This window comes from Chionomys nivalis, chromosome 7 (genome assembly GCF_950005125.1).
Source record: "Chionomys nivalis chromosome 7, mChiNiv1.1, whole genome shotgun sequence".
Taxonomy (NCBI): domain Eukaryota; kingdom Metazoa; phylum Chordata; class Mammalia; order Rodentia; family Cricetidae; genus Chionomys; species Chionomys nivalis.
In genome coordinates, this window is record NC_080092.1 from 55,219,790 (window position 1) to 55,246,329 (window position 26,540).

The following is a 26,540-nucleotide window of genomic DNA, read 5'->3' on the forward strand; positions in this document are numbered from 1 at the left end:
ATGTGCTCTGCCCACGGAGGCAGGATCCACAAACACCTGCGGCTACACATAAGACATTCCAACTCGCCAGTCTATTCAAGGCCGAAGTCTCCACTAGACAGTTCCCTAGCCCCCCTCCTCATGCCGGCTAGGGGTGGAACTCGGGGCTTTCCTCACTCCCCACTAACGCTCTACTACTGGGCTTGACACCCCCAGCCTGTTTTACAATAAATAAGATCAGACCTCAGGTTCCCAGGTTTCACAAGGTGACACAATCTAACTCATCTCAACAACTTCATTTTGCTTTTTAATAGTATTTCTCGGTAATCTCAGCAAGCAGAAGGTTGTGACAGAAGAAAAATGAATTCCAAGCCCGATAGCAAGTTCAATATCAGCCTGAACTATAGTCTCAAAAGCAAAACAAAATAAATGAAATACACATTTGCACACATACTCATGCACTCTTGGGCACGCATGAACACACACAAATAGACACACACAAAACTGCCTTCACTTCATAGCAAGAGACAGTGAGAATGGCTTTCCAGTTAGAGTAGCGTTGTATAATTTTCTTTCAAAATAAAAGCCCCAAGGGGCTGTGGGCATGGTAAAACACTTGCTTAGCATGTGTAGGGCCCTGGACTTGATACCCAGCACCGCAAAAATAAAGAAATAAATAAATAGATACACTTAAATTTTAAAACATTTTTAAAGAAATAGTAGTTAATAGCATAGCAGAACAAACACTGTGATGTAGATCCTGAGGGAGGCCCACCAGCAAGTGAACAGTGTTGTTCAACAGGAGGCAGCTAACGCTTGCCTAGGTGGTCAAGACTGGCCCGTTTCCTGTTTTCATAAATAAAGTTTTATTGGAACACCGCCAGCACAACTCATTTACATATGTGTCTGAGGCTGCTTCTACATGCAGAGTAGAGTGGATGTGGCAGTCCCCAGGGCTCCGAAGTCTAAAGAGTCTACCACCCTCCAGTTTACAGAGTGTACTAACCCTGATCTTCAGCAAGCCAAGAAGACCTTGTCACTACAGGCTGTGTGGGAAGGTAGCTGCTTCCAGGCAAGCTACATCTCCAATAGGAAACAACCTAGTGTGCCTTCTGGGGCTGGCACTGCTCTCCCGGGATTCACACTAAGCATGGCTATCATCATTGTCTTTGTTTTTGTACAGCCCTTGAGCTTGACCATACGCTCAGGGAGGAGGCCTTAGTCATCATTATCACCCACAGTGCTCAGCACAGAACATGACAAACAGGACAGTTAGGTGAGGCTTATTTTTATCCAAAGACCAGTTTAGAGCATTTATGCAACAAATGTTCGTATTAAATGTCCCCCAGCTGTAGGTTTGCAAAGCAACAATCTGCCTTTTTTTTTTTTTAAGTATTTTATCTTCCTAGCTTCTCCCCTGCAGCAGCAGCATTGGGTACATAAATAAAACACAGCTCCTTCCTTCTCAAAGGTGGATAGTTAATATTCAATAATTACAACTTTGCTGGAACATTGAATTATAATCACCTTGTAAAGTATGTTTTGGTAAATTTCACAAGCAAAGAGCTTTAATTGCAGGGGTGATCGTAGCCAAGATATATGAAATAAAGGCGTTAATATGCGAAAGTCATTACAGTGGCAACCTGAATCCTCTCCCTTGAATTACGAGATGCATCCATGCTGGACTTTGTAACTCTTCACCCAATTAGTGCTTTGAAGCAGACCTGTGCCTTTTGTGGTCTAATATCTTCAGACAAAGAAACCACCTAACCAACAAAGAAATCAACTAACCAAGAAAGAGGTGGCCATGAAAAACAAAAAACACAGAACATCAATGACCTGCAATTAGCAGAATCAAATTTCCCATTCATTCATTAATCACATACCAATTGACTCTTACACACACATAAATTCATAAAGTGTGTTTGTATGCATGTTTGTGTGGTGTGTGTGTGTGTGGTGTGTGTGTCTGTGTGTGTCCCCAACACCATGCTGGGTACTGGATACAACAGAGAAATGAGCTTGGAATCTCCTCACAGAACCTGGATAAGGAGACACCAGTGCCTTTGGCTGACCATCCTGCTCGGGGCATTAGCAATGGTCACTGTAAAAAACAGGTTTAACAACCAGCTTTCCCAGCAAGGGAACACAAGTTTTGCTCTTTCTAATTTCCATGGTGTAAATATTTCCAACAAGGCTGATTTCAACCTACCAACATGACATCACTGGGCTCCAACACCCCAATGAATGAGGAGGAAAGGCTAATTTCCCAATGGAAAAAGGTGGGAGAAGAGTAGCCTAGGCTAACCCATTCCCTCTCTCTTGTTTGTATTTTTCTGTGGTTCATCGCCCCCAGATAAATACAAGCTGAAGGAGCAAGGAGGAATTAGACTTTACTGTGTGAGAACTAAACCACCCTCTATAAGACTTGCAGACCCTTATTGTAAAGTTGTCTTCCTTGAACATTCACCTACCTCCAATCCAACTTATGTTTTAAATGTGACAACTGTATTCAGAGCATTTAATAGCCACAGAGATATTTACATATCCATAGCTATGAATACAGTATTTACAACAGATAGGAAATGAAACTAGCATAGTTGTCTATCAAAAGATGAACAGGCAAATACCACACAATGAATGGGATTTTATGCAACCATGAAGAAAACTGAAATTTTGATATTTTCAGGAAAATGGACACAACTGAAAATAATTGTGTTAAGTAAAATTAGCCAGACTCAGAAAGACAAATGTCGCATGTGTGGCCCCTGAACTTAAAAACTTATGTGTATCTGCCAGGCATGGTGGTGCACACCTTTAATCCCAGCACCAAGGAAGGAGAGTCAAGCAGATCTCTGAATTCAAGGCCAGTATGGTCTATGTAGTAAATTCCAGGCCAGCCAAGGCTGCCTAGTAAAACCGTGTCTCAAAACTCAAAAAAAAAAAAAAATCAAACAAAAAATTTATGAATATGTGTGTACTCACATATGTGCATGGTGTGTGTGTGTTTGTGATCATGAAAGATGAAGAGATTCCAATGGAGACAGGAAACAGAGTGGGTAGTGGAGAATGTGTAACAAGAAAGCTGACTGGAAGGTGAAAAGGAACCAGCTGAATTCCAGGAGGAAAGCAGTAGGGGACAGAAACAAAGGAGAACAAGGTATAATGACATAGAGATGAAGATGCCAAGATTAGCTTCGTATGCTAGGCTAAAATAAAAAAAATACATTAAATGTTCTAATTGAAAAGAGAGAGAAGGGCTGGAGAGATGACCCCGTGATTAAGAGCACTTGCTGTTCTTGCAGAGGACCTGGATTTAGTTCCTCACAGCCACATCGAAAGGTTCACATCTGATTCCAGTTCCTGGGAATCCAACTCCCTCTTCTGGACCCCATGGGCTCCTGTACTCACATGTGTACATACCCACACAACACACACACACATACACATAATTTAAAAATAAAGCATATCTTTAAAAAGACAAAAAGAGCCTAACTCAGGACCCCTGCTCTTGGGGTGAAGAAACAATAGAAAGTTATAAACAAGAGGCTATGGTGACCAATGTGAACCATGGTGTTTACCATAAACAAGAGGTTACAGTGACCAACGTGAACCATGGTGCTTACCATAAACAAGAGGTTACAGTGACCAATGCGAACCATGGTGCTTTCCATAAACACAAGGCTATGGTGACCAACATGAACCATGGTGTTTACTATAAACAAGAGGTTACAGTGACCAATGTGAACCATGGTGCTTACCATAAACAAGAGGCTATGGTAACCAACGTGAACCATGGTGCTTATCATAAACATGGTGACCAACGTGAATCGTGGTGCTTACCATGAACTAGAGGCTAGGTGACCAATGTGAACCATGGTGTTTACCATAAACAAAAAACTACAGTGACCAACAAGAACTATGGTGCTTACCTGCCTGGCTTTTTGATAAATGACCCCAAATTTGAAAGTGTTGTTGACATCGTGCTCATCATAGGACACAATCATCTGAGAGGCCTAAAAAAATGTGGAAAGGGGGAAAAATCAAGATTGACATCAACAGGAGGCAAGGGGAAAAATCAAAAGATAAGTCCACTTTGTCAGAGAGTGAGCCGAGACAGGAGATAGTTACACACGCAGAGGAGAAGCAAAGAACTGGCCCATGCCAGGAAGCTGCTCTAAGGCCCACTCTAGCTCCCAGCAGCTGGGCTTCCCCAGCAGTAGCCAAACCTCCCATTCTGATCCCATCCAGATGTGCCAGCCACAGCTGGGACATAAGGAATTCACTTTACCCCACGGTTTTATTTGTAGTATAAAAAAATAAAGTCAACCCTTTCCCCCGACAAATGGTCAGCAAGGAAGTGCTCTGCTCGAGTTCAGATTCTTTTCAGAAATGTAAGTTTGAGTCATTGTTCCTGCCCAGATGTCAACCATAAGATGGATGTACTCTAGGAAGATGTACAAAGGTGGAAAAAAAGAAAAAGCCTGGTCATAGGCTCTAGTTACGCTTCCATTTTGCCTCACAAAATTGGTATGTGAATTACTTAATTAAGAAATACAAGTCTGATTCTGAATCCAGTGCTTTGAACCGTGCAGTGTTTAGTGACCAGTCAGCCTCACTATGTGTCAGCTTCCTCCTCAATCAAAGGCAGATGTGGAACTTCAGAGACTCAACAAGACAAGGCAATACAGTGGTGAGCACAGGGCAGCTACTGCTGCCATCATCACCCATGGAACCCTCCGGAAACATCAGAACTGAACCAATTTATGAGAAAGAGAAGAGGCTTCTGGGAAACCTCTACAACACAAAGGAGGGATTGGCCATGTGCTGTGCTAGAGGAAGAACCCAGCTTGGCTGGGCTGAGATACGGGCCCAATAACAGGTTGCCATTGCACTTTACCTCTGCAAAGGCCTCAGCTGTCTGAGGAAAGGGGCGCTCCCCAGCTCTCCCAGTGAGAGAGCCCTGCTAGCCATAAGTTGCCCTCCATGGCTGCCTCGGTGAGTTAAAGGGGAGAACAGGTACCCTGCAGGGGAAAGGCTAGTCACAGAGACCTTCCACGGAACATGTAACTCTACACATGTGAAAACACACACATCTCATCCAGATCCACGTCTCAGCCGGACCTCAGTCGGCCTCAGACAGACGGCATGAAGTACAGCTGTTCTTCCATTCCCACCAGGCCCTTCGGGCTTCCCAAGGCAAACCTGTGAATGAGCACCCTGCAGCCTCTTGATGGATATGGCCGTGACAAGAACTGCCAAACCCGAGTTCAGCTAGGCCTTTTTGACGGGGTTTTACTGGTTATTAAACCTCACTAATTCAGCTTTGATTACAAAGGTAGGTCAGTCTGAATGATGCAAAACATTCTCTGGAGTGAAGCACATTGCTGGTGTCTACAGACAATAAAACAACTCCAAAGAGGCATCCGAGAGAAGGGCTCTATGCAGCTGAGGACTGCGCCACCAGCTCAACCCCACAGACACACATATGCTTCTACCTCTGTGCCCAGTGGTAGCCATCTAGGACATGTGAGGGTGTTCCGAATGTCTAAGCAGGGTGAAGGTCTTGCTTGCCTGCCAGAAACTTCGTCTTCTGATTCCTGGTTGTCAGAGCTGAGACTTGGGGGATGGACAGAACTCACCCTGCAAGCTGCAGCTGCAGCGGCATTGGCCACAGTAGAAGCCATAGAGGAAACGCATCTCTGCTTCCATTTCCTCCTGAGCCTCTGCTGGCTCATGAAGCAGCAGTCAGTACATGGGGTCTTTTCCTATGGGCAATTTCAAGCAATTCTCCACTGTGGGTGATTTAAACACTGTCATACTGTAATTGCTGTTGACTGCATTTGTTGGTTTGTTTTGTTATTATTGCTTCTCCCTCCCTGTACTAGAACTGGGGTCAAGATCAGGCCGGTCGTAAGAGAGTCAATATCAGACAATTTCCAGTTTATTAACTAAGGCCAGCAAGGCTTAGAGGACCTCAGAGCTGGAGTAACATGGACAACGGGGAGCCAAGGTTTGGCCTCTTATTTCCCAGTGCATTTCTGAGTTCTGCACCCCATAACTCCATGATGTCAGGGTGAATCTGCCCAACCCCAACCCTGGTCTCAGAGAAGTACAGCTGGGGAGAGGTAGAAACACTTCCCCATCAACCTTCACAGCAGGCCTGGGACCTACTCAGCTGGGTTGGAAGCCCAGGCATGACTAGGGATGGTTCCCAGGGTACCTGTTTGTGGAGGGCTAAGTGAGAAAAGAGGAAGACATAGAAGATCACCATCGCGACCCCACATGGCCCCTCCATGATGCAAGGAGCTCCCCCATGGAGCCCCACATGTACAGATCCAAGCCAAGCTGCAGAGCCGTGGACAACTGGTCCACAGGGACACAGGGTCCTCACCTTGGGGTACAGGACAGGATTGAATTTCAGCCCCACTGCATCATCACAGAAAGCCTGTGAAGGAAACACATGGGTCAAGAACCATGTCTATAACGTACAAACAGGTTCCTCTGCCCACAGACAGAAAGCATCATGGGAGGACCAGGCACAACGGGTCAAATTCTGCTGTTCACTAATGTGGCCCCAGGACACTCTGGGGCCCTAGGGTTTTGTAATAAATTAAAGGGAAGCAAAAAATGAAGTCTAGGAAACATTTCCATTCTGACTAGAAGACAATAACAAGAAGCCATCACTCCCCAACTTTAACAAAGGCACAATTCTTCTGGCATGCCTACATTCAGAGTGAATATATTCTATGTATTCGGAGTGAGGGTCCCACTCAGCCCAGTGACTCCACAGCACTGATTCCATTCCCAAGTACCCCCATCACTCATACAGTGAGTGACATGAGCCTCAACTGCCCCAACTGCCCCTTCCTCAGGTCAGGGCTGGTTCTGGATCACCCTCAGCCCAGCCCCCACCAAAGCCCCATGGCCACCACTGTCCTCCTCTGAAGCACTAGCCATGGTCAGGCCTGCCTTCCAACTTCTCCTGTCTCCTGAGTGGAGCAGCTTGAGATGCAAGGATGAGCTGGAGGGAGGGAGGAAGACAGAGGCAGCTGCTAAGCCACCTCACTCCATCGAGGCAAAGAGCAAAATCGCCTCCCCATTTCCAAAGGCAGAGCCTGCAACCCCACTCCAGAACCAGCCCTGGGCGGACAAAAAAAGCCACCTTCCCTCAATTTTCATGTTTTACCTTGGCGATTTGAGGGACACTGGGCAACTTGCTCAATCCAGCCAAGGGGATCCGCTCGTGCACTGTCTTCAGTTTGGACCTGGGTACAGATAAGGACACGATGAGGCCACCCATGAAAGACAGTCAGAGGATAAAGTGGCTGCGGTCACACCAGGAAGGGTCCTCGGTTTACGTCCATGTCCCTGGAAACAGATCTGCCTTCCCAGCCAGCCTTAGGGATAGGGACACCACACTAAAGGTGAGAAAATGGGCTCCTTCCTGTGTGCCCCAGGGGTGGCAGATACCTAAAGATGACACCTGAAAAACTGGCTAATGCAATTAAGTCGCTTCGTTCAAGGTCACGATTATTTTTTGGTTTGTAGATTCTGTTTGTTTTTTGTTTTTTTTTTTTCTTTTTTTATTTGTTTTTTTTATTCTCCCAGATAACTGGGCCCAGCTTCTGGATATATTTACATTTTGATATGCAAATGAACCTTTATGAAAGATAATCTAATATTTGAAAATCTGGATTTACTCAAAATATAAGTGGGATGAAATCTGCTTGGGAAAGGGATTCAACATAAGACTCTAAATTTAGCCTGTTCCCTGATTCATTTAGCACATTATCAAAGCGCTGAATTTCACGGAACACTTTCCGTGCCTGCTTAGATCATCATAGGATTTTTAATCCGTTAACCTCGTGGGTTGTTTCGTTCCATGGGTGAAACGCTGAGTGTTTGTGATATATGATTTTTTTTAATATTCTGCTGAGTTTAATTGGCTGTTGTTTATTTAGATCATCACATCTATGCTCCAAAACAACGCTGGCCTCTTTTTTCCTTCACGTACCTCTCTTGCCAAGTTTCCATAACAAGGTATTATTCCAACCAAGCAAAATCACAGGCTATTTCCTATCTTCTGAGATGATGTGTGTGATACGTGGATTTTTCTCCTTTTTTTGGTTCACTAAAGGTTTGCTGTAGTGTATTTGTGACATCTCTGGCCCTGCTATCCTTTATAAGAGGCCCCCTTACCGTTCTTTAATGGTAAACATGTAAGTTTCCTATGAGTCAATTTGGATAATTTAAGTTTTTCTATCCAAGTGCCCACGGCATGCATTGCTATGATGTTGTTTTTATTATCTCGGGCTTTTTTATTATAGCAGCTGCGTCCTCCAGCATAGTAGTTAACCGTGGCCGGTCCATAGGCCAGTTTTCTGCTTCATCCAGCAGTGCTGAGGCTAGACCCAGGCTCTCCCAACTCAGCCACCTTCACCCCATCACCCACCTGCATCCTTCCCACATTCTGTTTCTAGCTGAGGCTTCCCTGCCGTAGGCTTTTCATCTTGTCCACAAACGCTCCCACGTCGCATGCCTGTCCTCATCCTTTCTTCTCTTCCCTACCATCTTTTCCTGGCTTATCAACCGCACGTTTACTCGTTTGGCCTGTCTTCTCTTTCACAGACACATCTGCAGCTCTGCATCTGTGTGTGAGCACCACTTTAACTGCATCCCACACTTCGATAGGTAGTGTTTTTATTGCCATCTTGTTCTAAATATTTTGTCAGCTCTTTTGTGGTTTCCTTTTCTGCCCATGGGTTATTTAAAGGGGCCTTGGGAAAAATGCTTTCCAAATACAAGATTATTTCCCCCTCAAGTATTTTGTTGTTGGTTGATAAATTAATTGTCATATTCAGGGAGCATAATTTATATGGCATTATTTTAAATTTCCTAATAATACACAGACCTTTCTCTTCTCCTTTTCGCAATCCAGGATACATTTCTTTTTCTTTTGTTGAGAGCAAAGATACAAGATTCAATCTGTTTACTGTACTGTTCAAATACTTTATAGGCCTCACAATTATCTTCTATTATAGCCATTGTTTCTGAAACTCTCCCACTAAACTGAGAGTTTTGTCTACTCCTCCCTAAAACTTTGTCAGTTCTTGCTTTGAGGCTTTTTATTGCTGTTTTGTTTCCTTGCAGGAAACTGAACTTATGGTTTTGCACATGCTAGGCAAGGGCTCTACCATGAAGCTGCATTCACAGTGCCAGTTCATGCTTTTTAAACCCAAGACCACCTTACCAGTACACGTCCATGACCATTGGTCCTCAGTGGACTTACGTCTTTACCTTTTTTCTAATATTTATCTTTGTGTATATGGATATTCATTCTGTCTGTATGTCTGTGCACCACATGCATGCCTGGTGCCCACAGAGTCCAGAAGAGGATGTCAGAACCCCTTAAACTCAAATAACAGATGGTTATGAGCTACCATGTTGGTGCTGGGAATCAAACCTGGACCCTCTTAAGTGCTAAGCCATCTCTCCAGCCTCCTGTCCTCTTCACTGCGAAGTAGGCTAAGGCCTATGTGGGAACCCATCAAACGGCATCTCTGTCTACTCTATCTTGAAGAAATTTAAAACAAAGCAACAAAGAAGAGTAAGTCAGCGAAGAGCTGGAATCATTCCCTTGTTACTGGCAAAGACCGGGTGAGAACACACATTTCCATGTGACCATGAAACAAATCTAGACAAACTTCAAAAACTACCTACATCTCAGGGACTGTGAGGCACGGGCAAGAACCCTCCTGTGGGGACCGCTCCAGGTAATACTACACAAGGAAAGGGGAGAAAGAACATAGCTAAACATAAGTTCTTGCTCCAGAACACAGATACATGAAACAGGGACAAGAACCAGGGGCGCTGTAGAGCAGTGTTCCATCCACATAGTGGAAAACATTGGGAAGAAACACTCCCGGGAGACAATGGCGTGTTCCTTTATGTCTATGCTTTTTCAGTGAGCTTCTACATGGTCTTGTTTGAATACTGCTATGCTGGCTTTCTTAGTCATTATTTGCCTCCTGTGTCTTTATCCCTTCCCTCGCTCTAAATCTTTCCAGGCCATGTTATTTTCTTTTTTTTTCTTTCTTTCTTTCTTTCTTTTTTGTTTCTTGTTTTGTTTTTTTGTTTTTCGAGACAGGGTTTCTCTGTGTAGCTTTGGAGCCTGTCCTGGAACTCGCTCTGCAGACCAGGCTGACTTTAAACTCACAGAGCTCCACCTGCCTCCGCCTCTCAAGTGCTGGGATTAAAGGCATGCACCACCGCCACCCGGCCCTGTGTTTTTTTTTCTTAATAACGTCTCCTATAACAAATTGAAGTTGCATTCTTAATCAAATCTGATTTCCTAATATTTTAACAGCTAGCTTAATCTATTATATTTACTGCAACCACTGTGTTTGGAATCACTTCGAGCCTGTCAATTTCTATTTTCTGTGGGTTATTTTCTTTTCCTCCTCTCCAGCATTCCACTGAATGAAGTCCTGGGTGTTTGAGTTTTTGTTTGTTTAATTTGTTCATAATTCTTTATTCTGTTTATCCCTCCATATCCTGCATCTCGCGGTACACATGTTTACAATTTTCCTAGAAACCTCTGGAACTCTGTTGCATGCTTCATCCACTGACTTCTGCCCTCCTGTCAGCCATGCTATTTTTGTTAAAAATAAATATAACTGCAACCTCCCTTTGAAACTTGCCAAGAATAATACCCCCATCAGCATTTAAACTTGTCAAGACTATTTACCTATTTCTTGTTACTTTTTTAGTGGCGACCTTTTTGCGATTTTCTTCTCTTCTGGCTAAAGTGCACCCTCCAGTAAGTCTTCCAGGGATACTCTGAGAGGCACGCCACTCTCCCTGTTTCTACAGTTTGGAAACAGTTTAATTTTATCTTTAGTGACAGTTTCTCTGGGTACAGAACTGTAGGTTAAAGTATATCTTCTTATGCTCTGACAACACTTTAAAGAGAGCATCCCAGTGTCCAACAACTATTATGACCGGAGGGAAATCTGCTCCCCGCTGAGCTGTCACCACCTCAAAGACTGCCTTTAACCTCAACTAGCAATACCTTAATTTCAGCTTTGATTTCTGCTATTTCGTTTAAACATGTCTACCAGTGAGCCACAGTACGTTTGCGAGCTTTCTCCAACTCTCACCAGCTCTCAGCTCTTACTCAGGGTAACTGTTCACTAGTGAGCCTCTTTGCTGCTCAGAGGCCTCCCAGGCTACTGTCCACACACCTATCTTCTTCTTCTTACACTTAATCTCTTACCTGCACTGTGTTCTGAATGGATTCCTTGGGACCATCTCCCAGATCGCTCTTTGAAAAGTCTAGATTGTATCCTGTGTGTTAAGTTTATGTCAACAACTATTTTTCATTCTGATAATTCTAATTGCTCTCTTTCTATCCCCACGTGCTCCTGATTCAGTTCTCTGAACAGCAGTTTATGACCCTTGAGAGATGCTCTTCATTCTTCATCTTTAAGGTTTTAATAGCCGTGTTTAAGTCATTCTAAAGCAAGCCACTATTTGCATTTCATCAGCAGCAACTCCCTCTCCCATTTGTTGACATTTTGGCTGTCTCTTAATGTCACTTTTTCCCATGTGTTTGGAACTTTCCACCCACTTTTCTCTATTCTCGTACAAATCACGTTGGTTTAGCTTCCATCATGGCTGCCGGTCCGTACAGCCTGGGGGAGCCGTTCACTTTATACGGTCGGTTGGCCTGGATCATCACCTGTGCTGCCCTGGCTCAGCTCAGCAGCCTCCTGACCCACTTCCTGCTGTGACTTTGCCTTCGCTCCAAGCAAGCTGCGTTCTTCATTCTGTCCAGTCAGTTCATTCTACACACCTGATCATGAGATACTCCCTTCTGTACCACCCCCCATTACTCTGGAGATTTGAAAAAAAAATCCAAACTTCAAACACTACTTCTCTAGAACAATCTTTTGATCATACACCCGTCCAGACACATCTCTCGCGGGCTTTGAACTGTATCAGTAGCTAGCTTTGCTGCACCCTGAACAGTCTGTAAGGATCCATGCCCATAAGAAGGAGATAAGTAGGGCTGAGAGGGACAGGAGTATTGAGAGCAGGCGCTGAAGGTGAAGTTCAATGGTAGAGTACTTGCCTAGCGTGCAGGCCATGGGGCTAATCCCAGCACTCCGGCACATATGGAGTGCCAATTAAACAAACACTGATGAGTGATGCATTTCTCACAATAACTATTCTTTACATTACTAAATAATTCCTTCTTCACTATCATAAGTATGCTTTATATTCTATGTGGATCTGAGTTTCTCCGGCTGACTCATTGCTTAAAGCATTCTTCTGTATGTGTAAATATTGGACACTATTGTTTTCATTTTCTTTTTTATGAATTGGCATTTCATTTGCCTCTTTTTTATTAAAGATCTTCTAAGCATTAACAAGTTAACTGAGAAGGTTTCCATATTTTTCTACTTTCTTGAACAGTTTAAGTAACATAAATCTGTTCCCTTAAAGTTTAAAATATCTACCTGTAAGATCTTCTAGAGCCAGAAACATTTGGAGAGAGAGTTCTCGGAGATCTTTTCTAATTTATCCCACAGTTGCTGCTGTATTTAACTCCCATTAAACTTGATAGCGCACTCTTCCCTGGGAGAGCATCTTTTCTAAGGACATCTTCAGCTGAATGGTTTATGTTATATACAACAACCCTTAATATTTAATCTCCGTGTCTGTAACTATGCGCCATTTTTAAGTTTTATTTTTATTGCATGTGTCTGAGATTTGCCTGCATGTATGTATGTGCACTGTGTGTGTGCAGTGCCTAAGGAGCCAGAAGAGGGCATTGGCACCATGAGGCTGGAGTTACAGCTGGTTGCAAGCTGCCACATGAGTGCTGAAAAGCCCAAATCTTCTGGAAGAACAGCTGGTGCTCTTAACCGCTGAGCCATTTCTCTAGCCCAATGTATCTTTTATGCCTATTTTGTTTCCTTTTATCAGTCTATATATTTTTCACATATTATCTACATTGAAATATTGTGAATATTTTTATCTCTACATTGTGTATTTTCTCTATATGGGGAGTGAGATACAGTCTCATGTAATCAAGGCTGGTCTCCCATTCACTCTATAGACAAGAATAACCTTAAACTCCTGGTTGTTCCTGACTCTGCCTCCCAAATGTTGGGATAACAAGTAAGAGCTACCATGCCTGGCTCTTCGTCTATTTGACTAGACAGTCATCTATATTGTTTTGTTTTCCCTGGCAGAAGATTCGGTTTGATAACCAACTCGTAAGTTCTCTTCATTCTAATTGTTTTTCCACATTAATCTTTGTCCATCCTTTCCTCTTGCTCTCTTTAGATAACAGTGTTGATAATAATGAAGCCAGCTGTCATTATCAAGAAGCTATCATATGTGGGGCCCAGACTCCCTAGGGTACATAAGTACTCAATTATTTAATAATTTCCTCATGCATCAGAGAGTGGAAACACTGAGAGGTCATTAATAGCAATAGCAACTTGCAAACATCATTTTTATTCAGCAATCAGCTGAGTAAAGCAATGGATTTTCTTCTAATGAGGGCGTTAACTACAACTTACATCACACTATTATAAAAGGCATTACTTTTTTTTTTTTTTCAAGACAGGGTTTCTCTGTAGCTTTGAAACCTGTCCTGGCACTAGCTCTTGTAGACCAGGCTGGCCTCGAACTCACAGAGATCCGCCTGCCTCTGCCTCCTGAGTGCTGGGATTAAAGGTATGCGCCACCACTGCCCAGCTAGGCATTACTTTTAAAAACATGTTTGGGTGTTTGGCTTGCATGTATGTCTGTCTATGTACCATGAGCATGCCTGGTGTCCACAGAGGCCAGAAAGGGATTTGGGGAACCCTGCACCTGGAGTTACAAACAATTATAAGCCACCATGCGGGTGCTGAGAACTGAACCTGAGTCCTCTGGAAAAACAGCCAGTGTTCTTGAGCACCAAGTTAGCTCAGCACCCAAATGTCATTATTTATAGATATCTCATGACTTCGTGGCTTTGACTTCCTCTCTGGCATAAAAATTACTTAGAAAATTATTGTGGTTGTTTCTAAATGGTTAGGCGAATTATCAAAAACATTACTTTGTTATGAATTTCTAGTTTTATTGTCAAATTTTAAGTGGATGTATCCAGCAGAGTGCTTGTGTTTTGAAACCCTTTAGACTTAATTTCTGGTTCAGAAGCTGTTCAATATACCTGTTGTCAGAACCTCTTATAAGACTTTTAAAATAGAAATGTCAAGCTACAATCTGATTTAAAAATAAACAAGCCTTGTGAACAGAGTTCACAGCAAATACATATGGTGGTCCTTAAATACAAGAAGCGAGGCCTGCAACTGGTGGGCATTCCCACGACAACAAGAATGTTGGCAAGCTCATCTCGTGTTTTAAGCTAGAAAGCTGGTTACTATAAATTTGGGGCACCAAATCAAATAACCCAGAGGTCTAACACTGGGACGGCAGTCACTGCCAACAAGAGAATTTCATCCCTGCTTAAGTCCTTCTTTGTGTCCAGTGAAGCTGCTAAGCCACGGAGCCAATGTTTCCTGCCCGGTTTCCAACTGCTCTGGCAATTAGTCCAGGTCCACGCTGTGACTGTCCAGTTTCCTGGCTGGTGTACAGCTTCTCATTGCTGACCTACCCACTGGCTTTCTGTGGGAGAGACACGTTTGTGTTTCCTCGGTTCCTGGGGGAACTGGTTTCAAATGCTGTAGGCTTAGAACAAAAATAATTTTATGAAGAAAGATATCCGGCTATTCATCCCTAAAGAGCACCAGATTCTTCCAGAATCTTCTATTGGGACTCACTATGTAGCCCAGACTAGCCTCAAACTCTTGGTGTATGAATTATTTCAATTATAGTCATGAGTCACCAGGCCTAACTAACTCTGAATCTACAATTACATGTATTCCACTCCATTGCTTTCTAAAGAAAGAGAATCAAGTTTCAACTCAATGTCACCTACATTTTGGTCCTAAATGTCCAATAGGTTACAACTTCTTAAAAAATTATGTGTGTGTTCGTGTATATGTGTGTGTACATATATGTGTATATCATATAAGTTTTTGTGTGTATGTGTGTGTGTATATGTGTCAAAGCATCTGTTGTATTCCTGACACCTATCCCTAGCTTTTGCCCATGGTAAACATTTCAGCTGAGATATAAGAGACATAATATGAGAAAACAGAGCTTGGGGAGCCAGGCAGGGTGGTATGCACCTTAAATCTCCACACTCAGGACGCTGAAGCAGGGAGATCGTGAATTGGAAGCTAATATTGACTGCACAGTGAGCTCCAGGCCAGCCTGGGCTCGCTAATATTGACTGCACAGTGAGCTCCAGGCCAGCCTGGGCTACAGTCCCTGCTTCCAAAAATGTCAGCAAAGAAAGAAAAATTGAAAGGGACCTATGATCAGCTGTCAGCTACAGACACCGAATGTAATCTTGGTCTGGTTTTTATTAAGACAGAGATTTGTTTCCAGCAGAGGTTCATAAAGTGAAGATGCTACTTAGAGACAGGGACCCAGGAACTAGCCACTCGGGAGACAGGGACCCAGGAACCAGACACTCGGGAGACAGGGACCCAGGAACCAGACACTCGGGAGACAGGGACCCAGGAACCAGACACTCGGGAGACAGGGACCCAGGAACCAGACACTCGGGAGACAGGGACCCAGGAACCAGACACTCGGGAGACAGGGACCCAGGAACCAGACACTCGGGAGACAGGGACCCAGGAACCAGACACTCGGGAGACAGGGACCCAGGAACCAGGCACTCGGGAGACAGGGACCCAGGAACCAGGCACTCGGGAGACAGGGACCCAGGAACCAGGCACTCGGGAGACAGGGTCCCAGGAACCAGGCACTCGGGAGACAGGGACCCAGGAACCAGACACTCGGGAGACAGGGACCCAGGAACCAGGCACTCGGGAGACAGGGACCCAGGAACCAGGCACTCGGGAGACAGGGTCCCAGGAACCAGGCACTCGGGAGACTGTTCAACTGACCCAGGAACCAGACACTCGGGAGACTGTTCAACTGATGCTGCCGTGCCTCACAAATACAACATCTACCCAGAAACACTTGCAAGGACAATGGCTTCCCTTCCAAACAAGAAGTAAACCAAGTCCCGCTCAGCTGGCAAAGCTCAGGCCCCACGCGTACAGCTACTGCAGCTTGTTCCCCAGCATCACCTAGACGCAAACCAAATCTGGGCACGTGCTGGCACCTTCCTCAAACACCTGCTTCCAAAGCACCGTTATATATGCCATTCTGTGCTCCCATACTGAAAGCTTAAATTAGGGCAGATAAAAAAAAAATGTTACTCTGGGGCCGGGAAGATGGCTCAGTCTTTAAAGTATTTGCCACTCAAGCACTATAGATTTGACTTTGATTCCCGGTGCCCACATACAAAGGCAAGCATGATGGCGTGTGCCTATAACACTGGTGCTGAGGAAGCAGATGCAGGAGGATCCCTATGACTCTCATGTGATGAACTGGTGAAACCCTGTCTCCAAAACTAAGCTGTCAAGAAATACAGGAAGATATCCAACTGGCTCCATGTACAGATACACACACATACGTGCAAACCATCCACAACATGCACACAGAAAATTAGGTTTATTCCTATCTTCAAATACCTTCAAGTGTGTCTAATTCACTCAACATAGCTCTCCCTGTCTTCACCACACCTGACTCCCACCAGGTACAGAGATAAACATTCGGGTTCCTGTAGCATCCTATGCAAATGACTAGAACGGCATCTGTGGCATTTATTAAAATGCTGCTTCTTTCTTGTGCGATGGTAAGCCTTTGGGAAACACGGACCAGGTCTCAGTCACGATTGTCCCCAGCACCCATCAGAGTTTCTGGTTCAAGGATACTTAGCAAATCATGTTGGTTGAACCAAACAGAAACCAGTTCTAGTTTCCCTGCTTGAGGGGATCACGATTCAGAGAAAAGGACCTGATATCAGTGTTCCTGCTGGGGACATCACTCCAGCTCAAGGACCCCAGCACACACAACCTTTCCTAACTAGGTGGCCATCAGGGGTAGCAATCTGGCCAGCTCTCTCCCAGATCATGGGGCTGTGTCCCACCATGATGAGCCACACTGAGCCATTCCTACTTCATCCTCCATCTCCTCAGAGTCACTGTCCCTCCTAAGAAAGACAGGAAAGTTCCAGAAGCTTGGCCTAGGTGACCTTGAGGCTCAGACAGCTGGCAGGAACACATGGTCACATTGCTTGGCAACATCATATACAACCCCAGGATTCTAGCAGCTCTGCCCCTCCTGTACAACCAGACCAGACTAGTCAGTCTGGTATTTCTGCCCTCCCCCCATTTTCCTTAATGCCAGCTCTGCCTGGGAGAGGCGTGGTCTCTGCCAGTGTAGCAGCCCCACCTGAGGATGATCCGAAGGTACTCAATGCCCTCAGCTTCCTCGCATTTGATGGACAGGATCAAGTTCCCCAGGCTGCTGCCAGTACAGTAAAAGTTCAGATGATCCTAGAAACAGAAATCAGGTGTGAGCCTCCAGGCACAGCCCCCATATCATCTCCTTCACCAGGCAGGAGAAGCCCCACAAGAAGGAGGAAGAGAAGGATGCTACCGCTCCAGCATCAGTGATGATGGTAAAGATGATAGTGGTGGTGATGGTGATGTCAAGGATGATACCAATAGGTGTCAACCACCAAGCCTTAGTACCCATTATCCTCTTTAATCCTGACCACAGCTCTGTGCAGGAGATGATGTCATCCTCCCCATTCCAATCACTCAACCAGCGCCTGACAGAGCCAGGCTCAACTCCACAGTTGACTGGACTCCACGTTCAGGTCCTTCACCACCTGATGCTAAGTTCCCTTTCTCACTCAGAGGGAAGCCCTAATCAATCCAAACCATGAAGGAAGGCTAGGAGGAACCCAAGCAGAATGCCAGTCTCTCTTCACAAGGTGGGGCTCTCCCTGGCTTCCAGGAGGCCACCTCCCAGGCCCACACAGGTAACAATGAGTCCACGGAAGTTGCACTTAAACAATGCTCCCCTGAGATTTAGTGAGGCTTGGACAGTTTCTTTTGGGTGAGACTACAAAGCCATCGTAGGCTAGGGACTTCCAGGGCTTCCCTTGGGACTTTGGGGAACATATCAAGACAAGAATGCATTTGAGGAAATATAACTTTGCCATTGTTAAAGAATCATTCTCAGGGGACAACATCCAATCTCAGCACTCAGGGGACCATGCTAAGAGAGCCTAAGAGACGGGCACTGTGCAAATGTAAACAGAGCCATCCAAGCAGGGAGGGCAAATTTTTGAGCACTTAAACTTGAACAGTATAACTCAAGCAGCTAAAACTGTATCCCAACCTCCTGCACCCCCAACACTACTCATTTCATCACCTCACAAAACACTTGCTGGAGGTGGTCCCCAAAAGGACCCTTCACAGGGACTCTATGTCACTCCTAAGACTCTCAGTAAGACAGAGGTGGGCAGCGAGTAGTTCAGAGCAAAGAAAGACAAGAGGCGGAGAAGACAGAGGATCCCTGGAAATGATCCACGCCACCCTCCCCAGGGCAGGGTCCACTCTGGGGGGGAGGGTCCCTGAACTCACCTTCCCCAGGAAGTGCCTGCGGTAGGCCCTGGCTTCACCCCTGCACTCAAGCTTGTAGCCGAATGTGTTGGGGCTCAGGCTGTCCTCTTCCTCCTCCTCATAAACACTGCTGCCCAGTGACGTTGGAGTACCCACATTCTCTGGGTCCTCAATCCAGTAGCCTCCAAACTGGGGCAGGATGATCAGAGGATATGGGCCTCCCTTCTCCACAACCTGGGGACAAAGGAAGTTCTTGCCCTGAAATCTACTCTGGACTGTAGTGGAGAGGAACCCCACCACCTCTGAACTGTTCCAAAGAGGAAGGCCTTGTATCTGAAGCCAGGAGCAGTCATATAATGTCCCATGGCATCTCTAGATTCACTGGGACCCTGGGTTTTACATGGACTATACAAGAACCCCCAAGTTAAACCTCAGAAAAGCTTTGGTCACAGATGCAGATAAGAAGGGGTGTTGGGCCCTAAAGTCTTAGGGTCAAGATTCTCTGCCATGTGGGGCTGGGAAGGGTCATGATCTCCTCAGGAAGAAATCCACAGTAGGCTGTAGTGCAGTCTGGACCTCCTACCTCTTCAATGCTGGGGTAGGGGATATAGTCATCCTGCAAGACAAAGCACAGGACACTGCCATCAGTTCCACAAGTGGTCATAACAATCTAACTACTGTTTCCATGTTCCTCACCCAGGTCTAGAGAAGAGATGTGTTGGGGGGCCTAGTAGGATGTTCCGGGGCTTCAAGGAAGCAAAGTCAGCCTTCTAGAAGCAACCCCAAGGACTGGGCATCCCATGCGATTGAACTCACCTCCAGATCAATAGACCTGAATGCAAACCCAGTCAACCAAAGACATAGCACACAAAAGGAATTCCCTGATCACTCCCAGTGCCACATCTTGTCATCCTAGGGGCCTGAGATAGAAAGAGAGCTGGGTAGCTGGACAAGCTGGCACACATCTGCAATCCCAGCCCTCTGGAGGTAGAGGCAGAAGGATCAAGAGATCGATTATTCTTGGCCAACTAGGATTAAAAATGGAAAAAAAAAAAAAAAAGAAGAAGAAGAAGAATCCTACTCTCTCCCTGTTCCTCCCCCATCTTTTTCAGGTGACTGGGCCTTAGAAACAGAACCTGAAGCTCATATATGGTGGCCCATCAGAGTCCAGAGTACAACAACCCTCAGCACTGTGTAGGTAGGTGCACAGAAAGAACGAGAAGAGGGTCAATCTAGGCCTCCAATCCTTGGGTCCCATTTGAGAGTCTCCACCTAGGCTGCTTCGAAGCAGCCTTAAGACACTGAGCCAGGGTCCCTCTGCCGCCCACCAGCCACGAGTCTAATGGGGTGCAGTTCTTAACAGGCTCCTGGTGAAAAGCTGATGGGTATGCCAAGTGAGCTCAACACGCTCTCTGGTCAACCTGCCCTCTTCCCACACTGGCCTCTCCCTGGCTCCACCTGGCCACTCGGCCTCAACTGCCTATCCCACCTTGTTCTTCTGGGGTCCTGGCCTCTGCTCTTCAAGCTTGATCCCCTGTGGAAACAAGGAAGAGAGGAACCGCGTGAACAGAGGTCATTGTGCATGGTTAGGAGCCTCTGGTAGGCACTGGAGCCTTTCACCTCCCACACTTGGCAGTTGTGGGTCTCAACACCAACCCCAGATGAGGGTGTGGACTGGCCAGTTAAGACCTGAGCCAGATCACCTGTGTTCAAATCCCAACACCGACACCTCCTAGCCTGGTGACCTGGAATAAGCCACAAATTCCTTGGCATGACTCTTGCTCTCACCGATAAAGTGGGAACGAAGGCAGTGCCTTTCACCCTGTGGTGCAGGTTAAAGTGGGTAATGGGCTATGGATTTCAAACACTGACGGTGTACAGTAAAGCGTGTGGGTAGAATTAGTGTAGGAGGGGTAGTATGAACATCTCTGTGCTCAAAAACCTTCCTGAAGGCTGTAGGGCTGTGGGTGGGAATGGTGAGCACCCACATCTGCAGGTGTTGGAGCCAGCACATTGGTCTTCCTGCCTTCTAGCTCCACCTTTTTCCTAGAGGAAGGGTGTTTGGACAACAGGCAGGACGTATGGTCCTTCGGGTCTTTATTCTGTCAGGCGCTTTCTATCTGTAACCCAGGGAGTCTTCCTCATTTGTGGAATGAGGATTAGAACTCAAGCCCCCATCTACATCTTCCAGATCCAAGGACCAAGGATGGATTAAAGGGCTTTGCCTGCAGTTGCTGGAAATTCACTTCCAGGAGCAGCCCCTTGTCCAGCAGCCTTAGTCGGGTTCTGACTTAGCTGGACTGTGCAAGAGAGAAGGCTTTCCCAAGACAGAGTGCATCAGCTGAGAGGATGAGCCGGAGGGCATCTGGGGGATGCAGTCCCCCTAGGGGACTTAGCAAGGCCCTGACCCTCCAAGGGAGCACCACTGTGGCTTCTTTCGAACGCGAAACACCTTTTCTTCAGTGAGGAGACTGCGGGGTGGCTGTGTGCCAAAGGGCACTAAGTCAGTGAGTACTAGGAACTGTGTCTGAAGTTGGGTATACAATCACACGCCCTGCTCCCTGGACAGCAGGTCTCCTGCTCCCTAGGTGGACATTAATGCTGTTTCTCTGGACTGCTGGCCTGAGTCATACCCCAGCATTGTTCAGGAGGGTGTGGGAAGGCCCCTCCCACTGACAGGTGCTTCTCACACACCCACAGAAAACTGCCTGGGTGGCCCCACAGACCCTGTCCAGGATGGCACACTGGGTGGGTGGGGAAGTTATGTCAAGAGTCTGTTTTGTTTGTCCTGTGTTAGTCATCCCTGTCTGGGAACAGTCCCCAGGGCAGGAGTGCAAACCTCTCCCAGCCTCACTGCCACTCCACTTCCTCCCCTACCAGGAAGCCCCATCCACAGCCGGGCCCTTCCTCCCGCAAGCATTACCCTCTCCAGTTGCTACTACCCTTATGCTCCCTTCTCCCTGCCCCCGAGAAGAAATGGAAGTTCAGAGAGGGAAATAACTTGGTCAAGGGCACTCAGCTAGAGGACATCAGGTTCAGACCTGAATCTGGGCTGGGAGACTCCAAAGCATTTGCCCCAAACCCTCCTTCAAATGCCTAGGCTTGGGTTGGAATTGGGGGTCTTGGATCCTAGTTTTAGTGTTTCAGAACTACCAAAGTGGCTCAACCACATATGTGGTTTCCAAGACTCAGTTTACACAATGGGAAGATGAAAAGAGATGAGACCCATGCCTGAGGTGGAGTCCAGCCACACTGCCGCACTCCCTCTCTGCTGCTCCCAGTTGCTGGAAACTGAGTCCACTAGGGGCCAGTGCCCAGTGCACCATGGGTAAGTATTACACATCACAACTCTGCTCCCCACCATCTCTACTGAGGTGCAGCTGGCAAGCCATGCTGGGCATCACTGTCTCTGAGATAACCAAGTGGCTGAAAACAAGCCCCCTGCCCTAGAAAGGCTCCCAGTATAGCTGGGAAGCCCAACCCAGCAGCCTCTCCAAACAGAGCAATTCAAGAGTCCCCAGGGCTGGGTTCTGTGGGAGGAGGCAGGGACTTTAGCTGCAGGTGAGGTGGGTGGGCTGAGAGAGTAACCACAGAGAAGGCAAGCGAACCACCAGCCCCTCCCAGTGATCGGAGATCTCACTGGCTAGCAGGGAGATTCCCCAGCTTTGTTTTGCTACTGAACACTTAATGATACCCTGTCTCCTGCTACCTGACAGGGCATAGCTTTTCCGCATCTAGATTATGAGTTCCCCTAAATGAGGAGAAAATGAGTTTGCAGTCCACAAACTACTGGGTGCAGAGGAGAATTTATCTCATGGTAATGGCACAACTACTAACAATTACTCTCCCTTAACACATCCTTCCCTTCCGCGCCCTCTGTTCTGTACCACAGGACCATGCTGGACCGTTGCTCTGCCCCTCCTCCCAGGGCTTCCAATCCCTTATTTCAAACCTTCCTCCTGAGATAAAAATATTTTAAAAAGAAGAATATAAAGCAGATCGTCCTCCTCTAGAGTAGAAACGAGCATCATTTTATTTCAGCTCTCCCCTGTGACATGGAGACAGGAAAGCAGTGAGATACACAGTTCTGAAAACCTCATGAGGAGAAAACAGCCTCTTCAATCTACGATCCCAGAGAAGCGCTTGACATATGTATACCATGGTCAACCACTGCATCACAATCCTGGCAACTGAGCCCAGAACTCAGCTGACACCAGTGTGGACAACAGAACAGCTCTTCCTGTGAGCCCTAATCTGGGGTGGACACGTGGATATGAACACCCCAGCTACTCAGTGTCTTATATTCAATGTCACAGCATCTGCACAGAACCTGCACACATCCTGCTGTGTCCTTCAAGCAATCTCTAGGTGACGTACAATCCCTAGCGTGACATTGAGCAAGCAGTGTTGCTGCTCTGTCCAGGGGAAAATGGCAAAGATAACATCTATACATGTTCAGTTCAACTGGAAACTCCCCCCCAGTGCTCGTATCCACAGTTGCTTTAACCCACAGAGAGGGATCTGAAGCTATGGACCGTGATTACCAAGGGCCCTCAAATGCTCTTCAAACATTGACCTTCATGTGGTGCCCTCCAGGCTTTTACAGAGAGGATCTCATTCCATCTCCAACCCTTGTCAGTGGGTATTTTTACTCTTCTTTGTTTCTGGTGACTTGGAAATGGCAGGCCAGTTGTGCAGTACCTGGCAGATGTAGGGTTTGAACTCAGACCTGCATCTCACTTATGGCTCTGCCTCCCCAACGCCACATAACTCTCCTCTAGATGGGGCTTGCTTTTCAAGGGTTCCTTTTCAACTCACTCCAGAGTCGACATCTCTTCTGAGCCTTCCCCACATCCCAGGGGTTAATGGTATACTGGGCTGGCCCTCCATGTCCCAAGGTACCCAAAATTTCAGTACCACTCAATAGCATAGTGGCCTAAGTTGTTGGGCCTGAGGGTCCTCTCCCTCCAATACCTCCTGGTACTGAGGTCCACAGCACCGTAGCATTCACACCTGAGGATGGGCTGCTGACCCATTTTGGGGTACTCACCTGCATTTTCTCCAGCATCTCGAAAAACTCAGCGGACTAAAAGACATAAGGGGGGAAGGGTCAGTAAGAAGGGCTGCTGAGAATGCCTCCCGCTCATCAACCCTCTGGAAACGGAGCCCCAGCCTTCCTTCCCCAGGGACAAGACTCATTTGGGTCAAGAGAGAAGCTAATGTGATTTTTGCCTTTGCAAGCCTGCAGGGCCAGAACACTCCAGGCAATCAAAGAAGAAATAAAACAGGCCCCGGCTGATGACCAGTCCCAGAGAGTGCAGGCCCTCGCGGAAGGAGGTCATGCAGTTCCTTAGAGAAAATCCAAGGCCCCAAAATGCCTGGGAAGACAGCAAGATTGGTGTTTGGGATGTTTCCAGCCAGCAGCAGGGCCAACATGGCCAACACTCATAGTTTTCTGCTATTTGTGACACCATGGCCTTTTCTGTCTCCCATAAAATCTCATTGAGGACCTGACAGAGAGCCAGTAAATGCACAGCTGCTCCAGCCTGACCCTGATGTGGCCCTGTGGCCCCAGTCTCTGAGGCATGGCTTTGAGACCTAGAGTGAGTTGATGAAGCATAGCTCAAGACTTCCTTGACTGGGCCTCCAGGTCCGAGGAGGAATTATTTTTAACTGCTCCAACAACACCTTTCCAGACCTTTAGCCTAGTTTGGAATCACCTGTGTCAACTCCAGGGGGGAAAAAAGGAACAAGGAAGCCGAGGAAACTGCTAAAGGAACGCAGGAGCCCCTAGAAGCCCCCCACTCACCAAGCCAACACCACTGCCCGCATCTGAACCCTGGCATCGTAAGGTGATAACTGCCCAGAGCAAACAGTCCCCAGATGACACAGAAAAGCTAACAATGATGAAGGAGAACACACACGTTTTCATCAGTTCTTCATGCACAGGCAGAGGCACCCAACACTCCCCAGGCTCTGCAGGTATCAGTGAACTAGCTAGCCTGTGGTCCCACTGCCCTTGGAATCCTTCAGAAGGAAGCCACCAATGGGAAAGACTTCTGGAGAGTCACCTGGAGAGACTCATTCCTGCTTCCGATGCCAACCATCTGTCAGACAAAAGCAGGGCTCCTAAGGAGGCAGAAAGCCTGCAGCCTACAGTCATCCAGGATGTACAGTCTGGAACCTGATTATCAGCGTACAGGAGTAGGCCTGGGGCACCCACACCCAACGCCCATGAACAGAGTAGGCACCAAACTCCAAGTCTGGCCTTCCTACTCACTCTAAGTATAAGCCGCACAGTATTCTTTTAGATCCAGTCTCCAGGACGCTGGGGCTACCATAGAGCTTACACAAATCAATAAAGATAGGGGACAAGAGGACAGAAAGAGCCAGTGTTTATTTAAATAGACTCCTGACCCCGCAGCTACACCCAATTAAAAAAATCTATATCCTAACACATGTACCCTATGCCAAACACCCATAAAAATGTTCATCACCGCATTGATTGTAACAGTAAAAAACAAAAACAACCTCAATGCTAACCTACCAAAAACGGTTAGACTAAGCTTAATCCATAGACTAAAGTGCAAATACTGTATACAACTTTATGCTAATAAAATTAAATAACTTACATGATATGGACAGATTCACATGAAACCACAAAGTACAAAAACTGACTCAGAAAGAAACAGAAAGTCTAAAAATGATGGAGGTGGGTCTTGTATCTTATCTGTTGCTTTCATTGGTTAATTAATACAGAAACTGCTTGGCCTTTGATAGGACAGAAAATTAGGTAGGCGGAGTAAACAGAACAGAATGCTGGGAGAAAGAAGCCGAGTCAGTCAGTCGCCATGATTCTCCCACCAGACACAGACGCAGGTTAAGATCTTTCCTGGTTCTCCCTCCTTCTCCTCCTTCTGGGACCTTGGGAGCTCAGTCCGGTGCTCCAGTGTGGGTCTCTGTCTCTATCTCCATCCATCGCTAGATGAAGGTTCTATGGTGATATGCAAGATATTCATCAGTATGGCTATAGGATAGGATCATTTCAGGTTCCCTATCCTCAGCTGCCCAAGGAACTAACTGGGGACATTGCCCTGGGCACCTGGTAGCCACTCCAGGTTCAAGTCTCTTGCTAACCCTTAACTAAGATATGTGCTTCCCTGCTCCCCTATCCAACCTTTCTTTATCCCCAATCATCCCATATCCCCAAGATCCCCCCATCATGAGCAAGGAAGTCAGGACCATGAGGGGTGCACCCACTCACTGAGACAGTGGGGCTGATCTATTGGGAGCTCATCAAGGCCAGCTGGACTGTGACTGAAAAAGCATGGGATAAAACCGGACTCTCTGAACATGGCGGACAATGAGAGCTGATGAGAGGCCAAGGACAATGGCACGGGGTTTTGATCCTACTTCATGTTCTGGCTTTGTGGGAGCCTAGCCAGTTTGGATGTTCACCTTCCTAGACCTGGATGGAGGGGGGAGGACCTTGCACTTTCCACAGGGCAGGGAACCCTGACTGATCTTCAGACTGGAGACGGAGGAGAAGAGGAGTGGGGGGAGGGGGAGAGGGGCGGGAGGAGGGGGAGGGAAATGGGAGGCGGGGAGGGAAATGGGAGGCGGGGAGGAGGCAGAAATTTTTTTTTTCAAAAAAAAAAGAGAAAAAAAAAGAAAAAAATTAAAATTATCCAAAATATCATCAAAAAAAAAAAGATCTTTCCTGGTAAGCCAGCTCGTGGTGCTGCTACACAGAATATTAGAAATGGGTTAGATCAATATGTAAGAGTTAGCCAATGAGAGGTTAAAACTAATGGGCCAAGCAGTGTTTAAAGGAATACAGTTTCCGTGTAATTTTTTCAGGTAAAGCTAGCCAGGTGGCGGGAAGCAGCCTACCGCTTGCTCCCATCAACATAAAAAAAAATATAACAAATAGTGATTTAA

The 26,540-nt window shown here is 46.4% G+C and overlaps 1 protein-coding gene across 9 annotated transcripts in view; it reads right to left on the bottom strand.

The window, feature by feature from the left end:
* Positions 1-26,540, bottom strand: part of Rap1gap2 (RAP1 GTPase activating protein 2) — a 227,075-nt gene that overhangs the window by 35,198 nt on the left and 165,337 nt on the right. For all 9 annotated transcript variants that reach the window (XR_009057365.1, XR_009057364.1, XR_009057363.1 and 6 more), the window contains 8 exons: positions 23,650-23,685; positions 20,089-20,133; positions 19,183-19,215; positions 18,621-18,833; positions 17,419-17,522; positions 7,169-7,247; positions 6,374-6,427; positions 3,912-3,995 (listed from right to left, as the gene is read on the bottom strand). Coding sequence is in view for 6 of the 9 variants with exons in the window: in XM_057773533.1 (XP_057629516.1) it covers positions 3,912-3,995; positions 6,374-6,427; positions 7,169-7,247; positions 17,419-17,522; positions 18,621-18,833; positions 19,183-19,215; positions 20,089-20,133; positions 23,650-23,685 (648 nt within the window). In the remaining 3 variants the exon portion in view is untranslated. The remainder of the gene's footprint in view (positions 1-3,911; positions 3,996-6,373; positions 6,428-7,168; positions 7,248-17,418; positions 17,523-18,620; positions 18,834-19,182; positions 19,216-20,088; positions 20,134-23,649; positions 23,686-26,540) is intronic.